At 49.5% G+C, this 18,095-nt stretch overlaps 1 protein-coding gene and 8 non-coding genes across 11 annotated transcripts; 5 read left to right on the forward strand and 4 right to left on the reverse strand.

The window, feature by feature from the left end:
* Positions 1-816: 816 nt before the first annotated feature.
* TRNAK-UUU (transfer RNA lysine (anticodon UUU)) lies at positions 817-889 on the forward strand. The gene has a single exon. It is a non-coding gene; the product is annotated as a tRNA-Lys (tRNA).
* A 580-nt stretch (positions 890-1,469) lies between these two features.
* On the forward strand, positions 1,470-1,541 carry TRNAQ-CUG (transfer RNA glutamine (anticodon CUG)). The gene has a single exon. It is a non-coding gene; the product is annotated as a tRNA-Gln (tRNA).
* Positions 1,542-1,973: 432 nt separating this feature from the next.
* Positions 1,974-2,055, reverse strand: TRNAL-UAG (transfer RNA leucine (anticodon UAG)). Its single transcript has one exon. It is a non-coding gene; the product is annotated as a tRNA-Leu (tRNA).
* Positions 2,056-2,387: 332 nt separating this feature from the next.
* Positions 2,388-5,737, reverse strand: HES7 (hes family bHLH transcription factor 7). 3 transcript variants are annotated; one of them, XM_070388787.1, is made up of 4 exons: positions 5,650-5,737; positions 4,645-4,740; positions 3,986-4,073; positions 2,388-3,648 (listed from the first exon to the last, which is right to left on the reverse strand). In XM_070388787.1, the coding sequence occupies exons 1-4, from the start codon at positions 5,689-5,691 to the stop codon at positions 3,218-3,220; spliced, it is 657 nt and encodes a 218-aa protein (XP_070244888.1). In that variant the 5' UTR covers positions 5,692-5,737; the 3' UTR covers positions 2,388-3,217. The 3 variants fall into 3 exon arrangements, with proteins under 3 accessions (XP_070244888.1, XP_070244887.1, XP_070244889.1); XM_070388786.1 differs by having other exon boundaries at positions 2,452-3,666; XM_070388788.1 differs by lacking the exon at positions 5,650-5,737 and adding an exon at positions 4,937-5,185 and having other exon boundaries at positions 2,453-3,666.
* TRNAR-UCU (transfer RNA arginine (anticodon UCU)) lies at positions 2,572-2,658 on the forward strand. Its single transcript is given in 2 exon segments — positions 2,572-2,608; positions 2,623-2,658. It is a non-coding gene; the product is annotated as a tRNA-Arg (tRNA).
* A 1,619-nt stretch (positions 5,738-7,356) lies between the features above and the next one.
* TRNAG-GCC (transfer RNA glycine (anticodon GCC)) lies at positions 7,357-7,427 on the forward strand. Its single transcript has one exon. It is a non-coding gene; the product is annotated as a tRNA-Gly (tRNA).
* Positions 7,428-11,594: 4,167 nt separating this feature from the next.
* Positions 11,595-11,704, forward strand: LOC138983977 (U6 spliceosomal RNA). Its single transcript, XR_011461340.1, has one exon. It is a non-coding gene; the product is annotated as a U6 spliceosomal RNA (small nuclear RNA).
* Positions 11,705-17,263: 5,559 nt separating this feature from the next.
* Positions 17,264-17,345, reverse strand: TRNAS-CGA (transfer RNA serine (anticodon CGA)). Its single transcript has one exon. It is a non-coding gene; the product is annotated as a tRNA-Ser (tRNA).
* Positions 17,346-17,777: 432 nt separating this feature from the next.
* TRNAT-AGU (transfer RNA threonine (anticodon AGU)) lies at positions 17,778-17,851 on the reverse strand. Its single transcript has one exon. It is a non-coding gene; the product is annotated as a tRNA-Thr (tRNA).
* Between the last annotated feature and the right edge of the window lie 244 nt (positions 17,852-18,095).

Below are 18,095 nucleotides of genomic sequence, written 5' to 3' on the forward strand. Positions count from 1 at the left end.
AGGGAGACAGGCATTAGGTGACGCCTGCATGATTGGGACATTGATCTGTTCCTGGTCAGAAGCCAACTGATGCCCTGTCCGCCCACTCCTCAGCCTCCCGGAAAACCTTTCCTTCTCTCTCTCTGTCAGAACTGGGCACAGGGCACCCGCATTCCTAATTGTGAATCATCCATGTGAATCACTATACACAAGTGAGCCATAAATCACACGTGACTACAGCCACACGCGAGTCTAACATGCATCTCTACACATGGCATAGGGGTCATAAACAACCCTCCTGTCACCTCCTGAAGTTGGTACCCCCCTCACCCCCAACCCGGCCCTGTGTGTCCCGGATCTATGGCACGGCGGAACTCAGTGCCTCTCCCTTGGAATGTGGCCGATCTGGGGACCGAAGTCGTCTCCGGGAGCACAGCATCTGAAGGCTTCATGTGGCATCCTTTTCTCTCCGCGGCCCACCCTTGGCTTTGGGGCGGTAGGCAGGGTCGGCCCAGGTACGTGGGGTGCCTGGGACCTAGGTCATCGGACTGGGAACAAACTTCTCCCAGAGGGAAGCCCTCTGCGGAAGCGCCCCCGCGCGGCCGTGCCGATGCCGCACCCACCCAGCTTCGGCGGCGCTTAGGCTCTAGCGTCCTAACACTTGCTGTGCTGAGGGGGATCCGATAAAAAGCAATCACCGGTCACTGGCTTCACCAGCTTTCTCTCGGTTTCTTCTGGAGTCCCTTGCATACACACATAACTGCAGTCACTGCACTACGCGAATGAATTTCGTCAATACAAAACTCTTATAGAAAGTAGAAGAAAGTCTGAGGGAGAGCCCGGATAGCTCAGTCGGTAGAGCATCAGACTTTTAATCTGAGGGTCCAGGGTTCAAGTCCCTGTTCGGGCGGTTACTTTTTCTCTACTGGTTGGTGCACGACAATCTTTGGATTTTTCAGTACCGTAAATATTTGTATTCCTTCGAACATAACAGAGGAAAAGAATAAGGCAAGTTTGTTAGATGGTGTTAAGAGGAAACGAAATTAAAGTACTTCAGGGTTTTATTCAGAAGGCAGAAGGAATGACAGTGGAGTGAGAGCAGAGATGTTTTAGAGCAGTACATACCCGAGCCATACGTGTGAATTTAATTTTACTAGGAGCCACACATCAAAAAGAGTACAAAGAAATAGGTGAAATTATTTTTTGAAATTAATTTTAGTAAAATTTTATTTAACCCAATATAGTCTCTTATCATGTAATCAATATTTTAAAATTATTAAATTTAAACTTTTTTCATACTATCGTTTAATTACGGTGTGTATTTATAATTAAAGCACATTTAGATTCATATTTCAGGTGCTTGAAAGTGGTATTCATCTTATCCGACAACTCCGTTTATTTTGCTTCATCTCCTGAGAATGGCAAAGTGGAAGCAGAGTAGGAAGTTTGATAATATATACATAGTCTCTGAAAAGTGGTGGGATGTCGTCGGTTCCATGGTGTAATGGTTAGCACTCTGGACTCTGAATCCAGCGATCCGAGTTCAAATCTCGGTGGAACCTTTATATTTTCTTTTCACTCAATACCAGTGTGTTCTATTGTATTATTTATGAGTTTTGTGTATGATATTCTCTTATGTTCTGAAAGGATCTGAAAGAAAATTAAGCTGGTTCTTACCTTTTGAGCTTTTCAGACTAGATAATTCGAGCCTCTACCACGCCTTTAGGAGAATTTACAGAGAGTCACTTCAATATATAGCAAATTGCTTTGAATATTATCTTATGACATGTCAAAGCGGAGATCGATAATGGAGATCCGAGATTTTTTTTTAGAAGTTTCCATTTTGTATTAATTTGGGGCTGGGATGCAGACTTAAGTTCTGTCTGGAATACAAATTGGTGAGACCGCTACCAGGAGTTTTCATAAAACTAAATAAATTATATTCTACAAAAAACTTCCCCAATGGTGCTTAAACCTACAGAAAAACTCTGGTCTGGCAGCGGTGGGATTCGAACCCACGCCTCCGAAGAGACTGGAGCCTAAATCCAGCGCCTTAGACCGCTCGGCCACGCTACCTGCGTGGGGGACAGCCGTCCTCACAGTCCTCCTAAGAGACTAGAAGGAAGGGGGAGGTGGGAGGTGTGGCTCTACGAATGATTGCCCTAAATTGGCTGCTTTTCTTCTGAGAATTATGGAGATTACTTCGGACAGCAGAGCAGCAGATGACAAAGCAGATAGACCAGAAAAAACAAAGGTACACAGAAATTAACAACAAAACAAGTTTATTCTTAGAGATGGGGCCACATCCGGGAGTGGGGTGCGCCTGAACTAGAAGAATTCCCCAAACCTCCAGCGAGCTCCATACTCGCTCGTTGGCTCATATTCCGTCGCGCTGTTTCCTCCACCCTTGTGCACCCTCACTCCCACTTCGCTCACACGCTTTGCGCACGCTACCTCTTCCATGGAGGCCTCTGAGGTCCAAACCGCGCGCTCCTGCCACGCCCCGCCCAATTCCCTCACAACCCTCCCCCTCCCCCCGCCCTCTTCCCATTCTAGTACCCGTAAGCCGTCAGACGCTGGCGCCCACCAGGTGGCTCTGTGGCGCAATGGATAGCGCATTGGACTTCTAGTGACGAAAGAGCGATTCAAAGGTTGTGGGTTCGAATCCCACCAGAGTCGATTTTATTTTATTGTTTTTTTCTTTTCCTCTTTATCCGGCTTTTTCTTAAAAGGCTCCCACCCTTCTCCCCCTACCCTTTCTCAGTGTTTTTCAGCTGGTTTTAGTTTCCACCTCAGCCTCCGCTCTGCTCTCTTCTTTACTTACCTGTCTGCCCCGGGGCTCGGGCCGAGGAGAGCAGGACTGGGGGCGGGAAACAGAAGGGGAGGGAAAGTGGGCGTGGACGCCGAGATAAAGGCAGGCCCCTGGCTCGGGGACACACGGGGATTTGATAACCACTTTATTCCATGCACTAGGGACTCGGGAAGGGACTGGGGCTGGGCTGGGGGCAGAGGGTACAATCCTAGACGCCGGGGGGGGGGGCAGGGAGAAGGGACAGGAACCAAGGAAATATATATTTATATAGATACTCTAATATAAACCACATCTCACCCGCGCGCGGCGCCCGCGCGCCCCGCCGCCCTCCCCAGCACCTCACCCGGACGCCCGGGTCCCTCTGCTGCCCTCGGGCTGGAGTCTCTACCCCTCCCCCCAGCCCCCGCCCCCACCCCCCCTCAAAGCTCAGGGCCAAGGTCTCCAGAAAGCGGGCGGCGGGGGCGGCGGGGCCTTGGGCGCCCCGTCTTGTCTGTGAGGCGGCGGCGGCGGCAGCAGTCCGGTGAGGGGGGCCGGCGCGCCGGAATCACCGGCTCGGGGGGAGCAGGGGGACGGGGACCGCGCGCAGCGCGGGCTGGGGGGGCCCTTGTGAACTGGGGGGCGCTGGTGGAGCGCGGGGCCGGGCGCTGGGGCGGCGGGGTCCAGCGGTAGGCGCGGCGCGGGGGGCCTGGGCTCTCCCGGTTCCGGCCGGGGCGGCTTGGGGCGCAGGTAACCGTGCAGCGCGGAGAAGAGCTGGGCGCGCGCGGCCGGGCTGGCGTCTTGCGCGAAGGCCGCCAAGCGGAGCAGGCACTCGCGGAATCCCGACAAGTAGCAGCTGGCGAGCGCCTCGGCGTCCTGGGCTGGGGATCGGGGAACCCCTGAAGGTGCGGCCGGCGGGAGGACCGGCGGGCCGGGCAGGGGGTCCCATCGGGGAAGAGGGAAGGGGCGGGGCGCAGAGATACCGAAGCCGGACAGGCGCAGAGACAGAGACAGGAAGCCACATGGACAGACAGAGGAAGAAAAGGAGGGAGACACAGAGACAGACACGCGCGGGTGTTATTATTAACCTCGCCTCGGAGCAGAGCCTGCCACTCCCCAAGCCCACCGTCCTCCGCAGGGTCCTCCCCGTCTACCCAGACCCGGGCCCCAGTGAAACCACCCGCTCCCTCCCTCCGCTGCCCCACCCCCGCGCTGTACCCGGGGGCTCCACCCGGCTTCGCTCCCTCAAGTAGCCCACGGCGAACTCCAGTATTTCTGCTTTCTCCAGCTTCGGGTTCCGGAGGTTCTACAGATGGGAGGGGAGGGCGCAGAGACAGAAAGGGGTGGGGAGAGAGGGGGAAAGTGGCAGGGGGAAGAAGGGAGGGGGATGCGGGAGCTGGGGGTGCCCCCGGATCGCGTTTGCGCGCGGACCGCAGAGTGCGCTACGGAACACCGAGTGGAGATGACCAAGAACGGTCCTGGCCCACCCTGAGACGAAACTGTCCAAACCGAGGGGATGAAACCAACCCATAGTGCGAGGAAGGGATTTGAACAGCAAACCTAGGGAGTGAAATTAACCACCCCGCTGCCTATCTTGGGGAGGGGTCGGAGGTAGGGGGGAGGAAGGAGAACTTACAGACCCAAAGATTGAAACTGACTGACCCTGGGAGTGAAATTTAGAGCCGGGTATTGAAACTTACAGACCCTAGGGGTAGCGATGAAGATCGCGTTCTGAGAACGGGAAAGGGGGCTGGGCTGGAATTCCAAGGTCCCTTGGGGCCAGGGTCTCCAAAGCAGCAAATGTCCCTACCCAAGTGGGAAGCCCTGGGACTCGAGGACGGAATGTTTAGGGTCCAGGTGATGGCAGAAGAACTGACCTGGTCCCGGGTCCGCTCCAGCAGCAGCAGCCTCAGTTCTTCCAGGCTGCGGTTGATGCGGTCCCGGCGCCGCTTCTCCACGAGCGGCTTCAGCATCTGCGACCAGCAGGAAAGGGAGAGCGGGGCCGACCCGACCGAGACTCAGCGCGGCCGCGGGGGCGTCGGGATCCCGCCGCTGGGATAGGCCGGCCTCCACCCCTTCCCCAAGACCCCAGAGAGCCTAGGGCCATGCCCATTCGATCCCTCTCCAATCCCCCTCCCAACGCCCCTGGAGTGAATTTCTGTAGCTCGCCTCCTCTCTCTCCCGGGTCTTCTGCTTTCTCCTCTCTCACTCTTGTCCTCCCTCCTCCCCTCTCTGTGTCTTTCTTCCTCCTCCTCCTCCTTTCTCTCTACGTCTCCGTCTCGTGCAGTCTTTCTCTGTCTCAGTGGAGAACTTTGGGGGCCCTCTTTGCGCCCAGACGCGTGGGCCGCAAGGTGCCGGGCTGAGCTGGCGGCCCTGAGTGTAGAAAGGGAGACACCCAGCGCGCCCGCGCCTCCTCCCCTCCCTCTAACCCGTGTGTGCGGTCACCCTTCTCCACTGGTTCTGAAGTCTTCCACCCGGGCTCGGGCCTCTGGAACCTTCTCTTACAAGGCTGCATTGGGCCAGCGCCCTCTCACAGCCCGCGTGGAGCAAGTGCCCATCCTCTCCGATTTTTGTTTCCACCCTCCTCCCTTAGCTCTGTGCTCCTCCTGCTTATTTTACTCAAATTCTGCCGCCGCCCTCCCCAAGCCCTCGAAGGCACAAGGTGTCAACTGCCATCACCCACACCCAGACCTCTGCCTCTACCGCCCACCCAGTTACAGCTCTGACGCTGCCCCTTCTCCATAGTTTGCAGCTTCCTCCCCAGCCCCTGGCTCCTCGGGTCCCCCCTTCCAGCCCCGCGTCTCCAGCCTCTTCCCTGACCCTCAGGGACCCTGTCCCCTCCTCAGTCCAGGACCTCTGCTCCCTCCCCGCCCTCCTCTCACCTTGGGGCCGTCCCTATTCTCGGCTCGATCCCGGGTGACCATCGCTCCTCCGGACCCTAGTGTGGACCGAGTCTCCGCTCTCCTTGAGCCTTATATCCCTCAGGCTCTGAGTAGGGGGGAGGTTAGGACCCGGGCCCGCCCCTTCAGGATCCCACAGGACTCGACCCTGGGCACGAGGCTCCCGGAAAGGGGAGGGGCACAAGGGAGAGGGTGAAAGGTGGAAATGGCCTGGGAGTGTGGGAAATGAGGGGCCGGTGCGGGACCGGCTGGTTTAAGGACCATAAGGCTGTATAATGAGGCGGGAACCTAGCTGAAGGGAAGTTATTAGAGGAAGAGGGAGTTGGAGTAATTTGGGGACAGAACTCAGGGAATTCAGAGTTCCCCCACCCCGCACCCGTTCACTATTTCAGTTTTCTTGGGAGCTCACTGTACCCCCACTAACACTGAAATAAAAAGTTAGCACCCCTCAGCCCCTAAGCTGGATCCTATACACCTTTCCCCCAAAGTCACCTCCTACTTGGGAGAGAGTCACCTGAGTGTGCTGGCTGGATCTAATTCACCAGGGACTTTGTCTGGAGGTGGAAGAAGCTCTGTGCGATCTAAGTCAATCATATTCAGTTCCCCCAACATCTATGCACTCATTGTGACCACTGGGCACCTGTCTAGGCTGGTCTAGGCTACCCTTCATGCTGAGATATAGGCTGGAGGCCTGGTTTATTCCTGCAAGTTTCAGTGGGAAAGAGGATGTGTTATCAAGTAGTTATTTTAGAAGGACGGTGAAGTAGGTGCTCAGGAAAAGGGTCATCATCATGAGGGATGGCTAGACTGGGGCAGGGGGAAACCTCATGGAAGAGGTAGGGAGGCTTTGAAGCACCGGTGGAGAGCTCTTTCCAGTTAGAAGTATTTGATTAAAAACTAATCATAGGAGATTCAGGCCCAGGGTGCCAGGTCATCACCTGACATAAGTGTGCTCCGGGGTTCTTCGCTCCTCCGGACCTCTCGTGATTATAGGGGAGCAAAGAGCAGGCAGTTTTCTTTAAAAGATAAAAAATGGAACAAAAAAAAGGGATCAACACCCACCTCAAACCAAGAGCATGACACAATGCGGAATGATGCCTGAGAAGGTAAAATCAGAGATTTAACGGGACGGCAAGAATACCAGGGACGGACACAAAACAGGGTTGCAGACTGAGTCAGAAGACAGCTTCGTACTCAGAGACGGATGGGGCTCCTCCGAGCCCTCCCAGCTCCCGTCCACAACTTGGTTTTTTCACGGAGCCTGCCTTGGCAAAGTCCGAGCTAGAGGAGCGCAGACCTTGGGGAGGGCGCTCCCATTTGCAGTCAGGAAGCCCAGCACATGCCACCTCCCGCTACCTGAGCCAAATGGGAGCGCAGATGTATGGCCTCAGCAGCCCCCGCTGCCCCCCTCCTTGGGAACCTGGGCTCGGGTTGAGTTTTTGTCACCTGCACGCGAGGCTCGGGGCCCCGGGCAGTTCGCACCCGGGTGTGGGGCCGCCCCTGGCCATATGGGGCGACTTTATGGCCGGGTGACCGGATCCAGGCGGAAGGAAGGATGGCTCGGGGCTCCACCCACGTCTACTATTGGGACTGTTCCTCTGCCTTGCCCCTGACTAGAAAGCTACTTGGAGATGGTCACCACGATGCTCTACAAGATAAGGTAGATCCAGGAGATTTCAGGGCACGCTTGCATTGGTGGTTCAGTGGTAGAATTCTCGCCTGCCACGCGGGAGGCCCGGGTTCGATTCCCGGCCAATGCATCGGTGGTTTGTTTTTTTTTTTCCCCCAATGCATCGGTTGTTTTTTTTTTTTTTTTCCCTTTCCCCCCAAAGATGTCTGTATTTCTTGCTTAAGATTTTACTTTTTTACTCTGTGTCAAAGTATGAGGCTTTGGGTCGAGACCCTGATTCCGAACGTCCTCACACTTCCATCCTCCCAGCCTGGGATGGCTGTCCACACCCCTCCTTCTCCCCCCCCTTTCCGCCCGCACCTCCGCAGGCGTGACCCTGAGAAAGGACCGCGCGCTGGGATCCCTGCCCCGGGGGTCCTTTCAGCCCTCCGCGAGGGAGGCGCGAGGTCGTCCCTGCTCTCAAGCTCTAAGACTCTGGCTTTTCTTTCCTTTTCTCTTCCTCGCTCTTTCTCTTATTTTCTGTCCTCTGGAACCCGGTTTATTTTTCTAAGTCCACGGTCACGGCCTTTTCTTGTCCCGCCGTCTTTCAGCGTCTTTGTCTCCGTCTTTTTCACATTATTTCCTGGTCTCCTGACTTCTGCGCTGGGTCTCTCTGGGTCTTGCGTGGTCTCTGCAAGTCTGGCTCCGGGTCTCCCAGGTCTCTGGGATGGTCCCTGCAGTACTCCGTGGCTGCTCGGCCCTCTGCGCTCCCACGCTCCGGCCATCCCCTGGGAAGCTCGCTCACACCTCCAGGTTCCTGCCACTCCCCGCCCGCCCCTTCCCAGCCGCTTTGATCCCGCACGCGTCGGGTCAGCAGGTGGCCTGGCTCCCGCCGACTGCCGCGGCCACTTGTGAGTGAGGGCAGGGGGCCGGGTCCCTCGGGCTCCTGACTCCTGTCTCCTTCAACTTCATCTGGGCTAGGCTCGAAGTCTTTCTTTTCCGCTTCTGGATTGTGTGAGCGACTGGGAATGCTCTCTTCTCAATTCTAAGCCATAACAGTGGCCCCTAGAAGGAAACTCTACAACAGTCTGAGTATTTGTATGTCTATGTGAGCAGCCCCTGTACTCAATTACGAAGCCTCTATTCCTGGAGGGCCTCTTGTGCACCAAGTGTTGTTAGGCATTGAGGGTACCTTGCAACTGGACTCTCCTGCTACTTACATTATGGTGGGGGTAGGGGAGACAGAAAATGACTAAGAAAACAGAAAGTAATATAAGATGGCTATGAGGGTGGGGGAGGGGCAGCCAGTCATGGCTATGACTTGAGAGTACAGGGCTAGTTTACTCTGGTGATCATCTAATAGGGAAACTTTTGTATTCTGTGACAACTTAATCACTAAAGGGATGTTGCCTATAAGCTTAAGTTACACATAATGGCCCATCTTTGGGAGCCCTGCCTCCCAGGTAATGAGCATTAAGTTAAAACACCTTTGTTTAGCTCCCAGGAAACATCCTGACCTGGCCTGCCTGTCAGCGCCTGCAGGAAGAAATTCACACAGTTCTGACCAGAACCAATAAATGTTTAACTTTATTTCTTCCCTTTTTTGGTATACAAGAAGCCTGAATTCTAACTCAGGCCAGATGGTTCTTTGAAACAGGAGTCCACCATCTCCTTGGTCTGCTGGCTCTCCAAGCAAAGTAGTTATTCCTCGCCCCCTAACAACTGTCTCTCATTTTCTCGGCTTGTAGCTACAACAAGCAGTGGGAGCTTGACTTGGTAAGCCAGTAAAGAACCTTGCTGATCATGGCCACCTGGGCCTGGTTGGGGAATCCTCCAGTAAGCTGCCAGGACCGCTTGTCCGGAGGATCTGCCCTTCAGAATTCCCTGGAATGGCATGGAGTGCCGTAGCGCTTGACAGCTGGATGGACATTTGAGAGCTAGCAGGCTCCATACTGTTGGGTAAGTCACTCTGGTGTCTACAGCCATAAACCTTATTTCCTCTTTCTTTGGGACTTTTTCTCTGCAATACGCCAATTTGTTTTGTATTTGAGTAAGTACCTTATTGGAGAGAGGCAAGTGTTGTTGAACTTTTACCTGGTTTGTGAACTGGTTCCTTAGTTTCTTTTTGTGTGCCATTTGTGGGGGTTTTTTGTCTTGTATTTCTGTATTTTGAAATGGGAGAAGGGACTTCTTCTTGGTAGTCCAATGGTTAAGAATCTGCCTTGCAATTCAGGGGACACGGGTTTGATCCCCCCGGTTAGGACGACTTAGCAGCAGCAGCAGGGAGCTAGGACCCTACATGCCTTGGAGCAACTAAGCCCACTGGTGCACCACAACCACTGAAGCCGGTATGCTGCAATGAGTCTTAGTTGCAGTCAAAGGAATAAAATAAACAATTGTAAAACATAAAAATAAACGGGGAATGTTTCAGCTATCTCTAAAGAAAGTCCTCTGATGTACATTGTGGATAAATGATCTGATTACAGCAGAGAACTGAGAACTCATGAGTGTGAAGAATATATTTTACTGAAGCAATGCGTGGCCACAGTACCTGTTAGGATCTCTAAAAGGGGTTTAGGCACAGTTATCCTGGGCCCCTGTGCACCGAGTACTGCTACCCTTGCTGTGCTAATTGTGTTATTTGCAGTCTGCTGTGTCATTGGTATATGTAAAACCCCAAGACCGAACTTGAGGCTCTGTTTAGGGTTTTCTGTTGTCCTTTGGGTTTTACATTTCATTTTGTTTGGTACTGTTTCTCCATTTACAACCAAATTAATTTTGTGATATTTAAAGCTTTTTACTGATATCAAATGGAAGAAAATAACAACGGGCGGGGGGTGGGGGAGGAGGTGGCGAATCTGTAGAACATTCCCAGAGAGAAGAGAAAGATTCCACAGGGTTCCTAAAATCAGCAGCAGCAAGGAGTGTTCTTGCCTGGAGAATCCCACTGATGGGGGAGCCTGGTGGGCTGCCGTCTATGGGATCGCACAGAGTCGGACACGACTGAAGCGACGCAGCAGCAGCAGCAGCAGTAGCAGCAGCAAAGCAACGAGTCATCCTTTGGATAGTTAGAAATGATCAATTGCTATTTATGGTTTTATGGTGGCTATTCTGGGAAGAAGTAGGGAAGAATGATGAAATCCTTTATGTGTAAGCATTTGTGCTATTACATCAGGGAAAATAAGAAAAGGAAGGGAATGAGAGTGAGAATATGTTGTTTCAAACCTTATCTCCTAAAGCCAAGCAAGCTGTCTTAGAAATCCACTCCTTTTACCACCTTCTGTTCCTGCTACTGCTGCTAAGTCGCTTCAGTCGTGCCCGACTCTGTGCGACCCCATAGACGGCAGCCCACCAGGCTCCCCCGTCAGTGGGATTCTCCAGGCAAGAACACTGGAGTGGGGTGCCAATTCTTTCTCCAATGCATGAAAGTGAAAAGGGAAAGTGAAGTCGCTCAGTCGTGTCCGACTCTTATCGACCCCATGGACTGCAGCCTACCAGGCTCTTCCATCCATGGGATTTTCCAAGCAAGAGTACTGGAGTGGGGTGCCATTGCCTTCTCCGCCTTCTGTTCCTACCTAGCCCCAATTCCTGACTGGGGCTCAGGACTTCCCCTCCTCATAGGGATCAATTAGGAAATCCTGTGTCTGCAACCCACTCCAGTATTCTTGCCTGGAGAATCGAATGGACAGAGGAGCCTGGCAGGCTGCAGTCCATAAGATCACACAGAGTCAGACAACTGAAGTGACCTAGGATGCACACAGGTATGTGTTAGTTTCTGGGGCACAGGGACTTGGTCTGGTAATATAAGACCCAACAGGGCACCCAGTTTGGGCCAGAAGCCACCCCTGGGGCAGGACGATTTCTCTTAGGTTATCTCATAGCAGGTCTGCAAATGACCAGCTGGCCGGGCTTCTCAGACTTGTTTAATTGGAAAGATGGAAACCCTCCTTCATAGGGAGGATTTGCTATTACTGAAGCACACTTGACCCCTGAACCAAACTGGAACCCCAGTGAGAGGAGAAGGGCCTTATGAGAGCACCACTTACTAGTGCATCTAGACAGGGCCTTGCAAAGGAAAACCAAAGAAAAGTGTCTGAACAAAATTCAAGAAATTCAGCAAAACAAATGAAAGCCTTTCTGAATTTTTGGAAAGGATTTATCAGGCTTACAAACATAATAATATGCAGATCCCGAGGCCCCTGAAATATTAGAATGGTAAAGTGCCTCGGATATTAGGAGAAAGTTGCAGAGATGAACTGGGGCATGAAATGAACCCTTCTCAATTGATAGATGTTTCTTTTACACTGTTTAACAAGGAGTGCATGCTTCGGCAGCACATATACTAAAATTAGAATGATATAGATAATATTAGCATGGCCCCTGTGCAAAAGGATGACAGGCAAATTCAATGAATTTTTTTTACTATACTTCAATAATTTTTTTTATTTTTTAAGAAAAGAATAAACTGGGACTTCCCTGGTGGTCCAGTGGCTAAGATTCCTCATTCCCAGTGCAGGCAACCCGGGTTCAATCCATAGTCAGGGAACTAGATCCCACAAGCTACAACTAAAGATCGCTTGTGCCACAACTAAGACCTAGTACAGCCAAATAAACAAATTTTTTTTAAAAAAGAATGAATCTAATGAAGCAACCGACAAACAACTAATCTCAAAAATATACAAGCAACTCCTACAGCTCAACTCCAGAAAAATAAACGACCCAATCAAAAAATGGGCCAAAGAACTAAATAGACATTTCTCCAAAGAAGACATACAGATGGCTAACAAACACATGAAAAGATGCTCAACATCACTCATTATCAGAGAAATGCAAATCAAAACCACTATGAGGTACCATTTCACACCAGTCAGAATGGCTGCGATCCAAAAGTCTACAAATAATAAATGCTGGAGAGGGTGTGGAGAAAAGGGAACCCTCTTACACTGTTGGTGGGAATGCAAACTAGTACAGCCACTATGGAGAACAGTGTGGAGATTCCTTAAAAAACTGGAAATAGAACTGCCTTATGATCCAGCAATTCCACTTCTGGGCATACACACTGAGGAAACCAGAAGGGAAAGAGACACATGTACCCCAATGTTCATCGCAGCACTGTTTATAATAGCCAGGACATGGAAGCAACCTAGATGTCCATCAGCAGATGAATGGCTAAGAAAGCTGTAGTACATATACACAATGGAGTATTACTCAGCCATTAAAAAGAATACATTTGAATCAGTTCTAATGAGGTGGATGAAACTGGAGCCAATTATACAGAGTGAAGTAAGCCAGAAGGAAAAACATAAATACAGTATACTAACGCATATATATGGAATTTAGAAAGATGGTAACAATAACCCGGTGTACGAGACAGCAAAAGAGACACTGATGTATAGAACAGTCTTATGGACTCTGTGGGAGAGGGAGAGGGTGGGAAGATTTGGGAGAATGGCATTGAAACTTGTAAAATATCATGTAAGAAACGAGTTGCCAGTCCAGGTTCGATGCACGATACTGGATGCTTGGGGCTAGTGCACTGGGACGACCCAGAGGGATGGTATGGGGAGGGAGGAGGGAGGAGGGTTCAGGATGGGGAACACATGTATACCTGTGGCGGATTCATTTTGATATTTGGCAAAACTAATACAATTATGTAAAGTTTAAAAATAAAATTAGAAAAAAAAAAAGAATGAATCAAGCAAGCTCATTGCTGGAGGGGAGAGTGCTGCAGCTCCTTTAAGGAGAAAAAAGGTATGAAATGTTCATTTTGGAGAATAGGAAAGCAAAGCTTCTAGGATAGAATAGGATTTCGAGGCAAGTTGCAAGTCCACTTGAGATGTGCCATCAAAAAATTACAGTTTCAAAGGTGAATTCACCATGAAGCCAATGAAATATACACTTTAGGCCCCCTCACTTAAACACACCTCTGTGAGGGTCCTAGCAACAGGCTCACATGACCATATGCTTCTATAAAATTGGCCAAAATAGATATTTTAACTGCAAATGGTAAAGACCACTGTCTGTTTTCACTCCCAACTTCCCCTCTGTCACGCAGTCCCCCTGTGTTGAAGTGGCTGTGGGCATTTGGGGATATGTAAATTGCTAATTCGGTTACTGTGGTTCCCAGTAACTTCCACACAAAGTTAGCCCAGCCATCCTGCTGTGGGAATGGCTTCCAAGGAAACTCCTGTCACCTGTGCCCACTCACTAGACTTCCTGCCTTGCAAGTGCAATGCCAGAGGGCACAGGTGACATGAATGATCCAGGGGCTCTTGTTAACTGTTAAGTACATGGGTGGTAGAGGAAAAATGAGATTTGAGATATACAAAGTCAGTAGCCAGTCTGTTGAGAGTATTAGAGGTGTAGGCAGGCAATTAGTTAATACCAGTAAGTTATTTTTTCTGGTCTTTGTTTCACTGTAAATATTACTTTTTGTACCTAGTTTAACATTTTTCTTTAAAAGCTCTCACCCCTGCCCCAAACAATCATATACACTTCAGGCTGGTTGTGAGACCAGTTGGACTGGTTGGGTGATTGTTCTCCAGCTATTCCTCCTGGAGGGCATTTCCAAGGGCATTTCCAGGGTCTAAGGGGATGGATTGGGGTCTGTGGATGACACACCTCCATGTCAGTGCAGGCCTGTGTGCATGTCCGTTTGTGGTTGTGTCTATGTATGAACATAGTGTGTGTATGAGTGTCTGGGCTTCCAGCCTCTTCCTGGGCGCCGGCTTAACACCGGGCAGCACTGGGGCTTGGGGGAGGGGAGCTCGTGTCCCACACGCGCTGGGGCCCTGAGGAGGAGGCGGGGAAGGAACGGAGACAGCACAGCTGGCCTAGTGTGGCGCTTCCCTCCCCCGCTGTGACGTCTTCCCAGGCCTGGGATCCGAGGCGCAGCTCCTCCCTCTTTGTTCTTCAAAGAGCAGGCTGGCTTCCTGGGACCCCCTGGTTCCTGGGAAGGCGGAGGTGGGGGGGTGGGGGGGGTGGGGCGGCGGGGCGGGTAGGGTGGGAGGCAGTTCCTGGAGGATTGAGACCTGGGGGTTGGGGGTGGGGAAGTAGGAGGCCCAGGCCCCTGGGCCAAGGGAAGAATCAGGATAGAAGACCTCTGTAGAGCCCCAAACAAAACAGGCAATAATCCCTGCCCTTCTGGGGCACAGTTTCTTGTGGGAAAAACAGTCAAAGGTACATTATACTAAATTTATCATTTGTCAGTTGGTGATAAGAGCTAAAGAGCAAAGTGAAGCAAGAAAGCGGAGTGGAGATTGGGAATTGTGACTTTAAGGCTAAGATCAGGGAAGGACTCACTGAGAAGGTGAAATATAAAGAGGTGAGGCCAAAAGTACCCACGTTGCTTTCCAGATACGAAAAAAAAAGGTTGCTTTTCAGATACAAAAAATAAAGAGGTGAGGCCACATGCTACAGGGCCACTGGAGGGAAGAGGATTCCAGTCAGATGCACAGGCTGACTAGGACAACCTGCCAGGCTTGTCAAAAGAACAGAGAGCAGCAGAAGGGGCAGAGTGGGGTTGTCTGGAGTGGAGGTAGCAGGAGTTGTAGGAGGTCAGATCAGAGCCACAAAGTGGGAGGCTGATTATGTAGAACCTTCTAGGCCATTGCAAGTGCTTTGTCATCTCAAAGTAATGTGAAGCCATTGGAGGACTTTTTCCCCCCTTTTTTGTTTTGTTTTTGGAAATTTTAATTTTTATATAATTTCAAACTTTCAGAAAAAATACAAAAATAGTACAAGGATTATACATCAACTATACTGCAATTAAAAAAAGTAGAATAATACAAGGAACCCCTGTGTATGCTTTTCCCAGGTCTACTAATTGTTTACATTTCTTACATTTGTTTAATTTGCTTTATAATTTCCCTCCAAATATAATATAGGTATAAAATATTTGTTTTCTGAATCCTTTGGGGGTAAATCAAAAACATCAAGTCCTTTTGCTTGTTGTTACTCAGTATGTTTTCTGAAAAGGACATTCGTGGTATAATAGTACAGCTATCAATATCAGGATATTAAAATAAACATAATACTATTATTTAATGCCAGTCCATACTTAAATTTCCTCAAATGTTTCAGTGGTATCTTTTATAACCCCTTTTTCCCAATCCAGGATCCCACGTTGCATTTAGTTGTTATGGCTCTTCAGTTTCACTTAATCCAGAAAATTCTTGATCTTTAGTTTTTTAATATAATCCTGGAATTCTTTAAAAATTTTATTGAAGTATAATTGATCTACAATGTTGTTAATTTCTGCATCAAAGTGTCTGTTATACGTCTATGTATTTTTTCATATTCTTTTCCATTATCATTTATCACAGGATATTGAATGTAGTTCTGTATTGTTACGTAGGACCTTGCTGTTAATCCATCCTACATATAATAGTTTGCATCTACTAATCCCAAAGTTCCAATCCTTCCCTCCCCACTCCTCCTCCCCCTTGGCAACCAAGTCTGTTTTCTCTGTCTGTGAGTTTCTGTTTCGTAGGTATGTTCATTTGCACTGTATTTTAGATTCCATGTATAAGTGATATCATATGGTATTACTATTTGTCTTTCTCTTCCGGAACTACTACTTGACTTAGTATGATAACCAGTAGGCCCATTCATGCTACTGCAAGTGGCATTATTTCCTTGTTTTTGATGGCTGAGTAATATCCCATTGTATATGTACACATCTTCATTATCCATTCATCTGTTGATAGACATTTTTGTTGTTTCCATGTCCTGGCTATTACAAGTAGTGCTGCTATGAACATAAAGGAGCATGTATATTTTCAAATTATAGTTTTCTCCAGATAAATGCCCAGGATAGGGATTGTAGGATCATGTGATAACTTTATTTTTAGTTTTTAAAGGAAACTATACTCTTCTCCATACTGGCTGTACCAATTGACATTTCCACTAGCAGTGTAGGAAGGTTACTTTTTCTTCACACTCCCTTCAGCATTTATTATTTGTCGACATTTTGTTGATGGCCATGTTGACCAGAGTGAGGAGATGCCTCATTATCATTTTGATTTGAATGTCTAATAATTTGTGATATTGAGCATTTTTTCATGTGCCTGTTGGCCATCTGTATGTCTTCTCTGGAGAAATGCCTGTTTAGATCTTCTACCCATGTTTTGCTTTTTTTTCCTAAATACTGAACTATATGAGCTATTTGTATATTTTGGAAATCAGTCCCTTGTTGGTTGCATCCTTTGCAGATATTTGTCCTGTTCTGTAGGCTGTCTTTTTGTTTATGGTTTCTTGTGCTGTGCAAAAGCTTTTAATTAGGTCCTATTTGTTTGCTTTTGTTTTTATTTCCATTACTCTACGAGACGAATCCAAAAAGATAGTGCTGCAATTTATGTCAAAGAGTGTTCTGCCTATGTTTTCCTCTAGGAGTCTTAGAGTCTCTGTTCTTACATTTAGGTCTTTAATCTATTTTATTTTTGTAGATGGTGTTAGAGAATGTTCTAATTTCATTAATCTACATGTAGCTGTCCAGTTTTCCCAGCACTGCTTATTGAAGAGACTGTCTTTTTTTTACATTGTGTATTCTTGCCTCTTTTTCTTGTAGATTAATTGACATAGGTGGGTGGGTTTATTTCTGGGCTTTCTATCCTGTTCCATTGATCTGTTGGTTTTTGTGCCAGTACCATATTGTTTTAATTATCGAATGCCTTTTTAGCACAGTGACATGGGAAGTAAAGCAGAAGGAGGATGATGGGATTCCTGAAAAGAGTCGGAGGGTGAATGGATAAGGAAATGTGATATGCTTGCTAATAGCACTGAGAAACCACGTGAGTTTGGAGTTACGAATTCAAATTGGCAGTTAACAGGTTTTTGCAGGACAGAACCTTTGGGGAAGAAGCAGGAGTCTGAGGCCCGCAAGAGAGCGCTCTCAGGCAGATCCTGGAATTCCCTAGAGGCTCAGAATAAAAGTGCAATCAGCACTAGAAAAATAAATTGCTTCCTTCCTGTCCCCAAAAGTACTGACGCTGTGAGCAGGATTCGAACCTGCGCGGGGAGACCCCATTGGATTTCGAGTCCAACGCCTTAACCACTCGGCCATCACAGCCGCGTGCGGCCCTGGGCCTGCGCAACTATAGCTGCCTATCAACACGCCCGTCTCCAGCGAGTACCGCCCTGCTTGGTTGATATGTCAGTGCGCATGCGCCTGTGAGGCACCCGAAGAGGCAGCTTTCCGGTCCTTCCTCCCTACCCCAAGACACCACGCAAAACGGCCCCAAATCTGAGTCAACATTCTCATATCCTTGTAGGCAGACAAAGGGAGGCCGTTAAACCATGGTTCATGAAAGCTGGAGTTGGCCTCCAAATTTGCACTAAAAGTGCACAGGGATGGAAACTCAAATGGCGAGGAACTGGCTAGATAAGAATAATCTTTGGTGAACTGCAGTAGAGACGGCGAGGGTGGGGGAGGGGAGAGTCCCCTTGGGAGTCTGGAAACGTGTTGCTTTCGCAGCAATAATATACTACACTCAACTACCCCAGGCACCGCTGGGATTCGAACCCAGGATCTCCTGTTTACTAGACAGGCGCTTTAACCAGCTAAGCCACGGCGCCGGTGAGGAGTTAGTTGCTTCTAGATATAGATCAGCTGTTCATGAGGGGGACACAACGCGAAGTAACCGGAATAAAGGTTGCCATCGATTTCCAATCACTTCTCCTTTCCAAGGGTCCCCCCTTTCCAAGTTCTGAGCCAGAACTTGCTCTGCACCAGCTTCCCTTCTCCCACACCGCTTCCCAACTCGACTATGAATGACTGTGGGATTCCGTGTCTTAGCCACCTAGACCTGCCTTCTCATTG

This window comes from Bos mutus, chromosome 19 (assembly GCF_027580195.1).
Source record: "Bos mutus isolate GX-2022 chromosome 19, NWIPB_WYAK_1.1, whole genome shotgun sequence".
NCBI classification, from domain to species: domain Eukaryota; kingdom Metazoa; phylum Chordata; class Mammalia; order Artiodactyla; family Bovidae; genus Bos; species Bos mutus.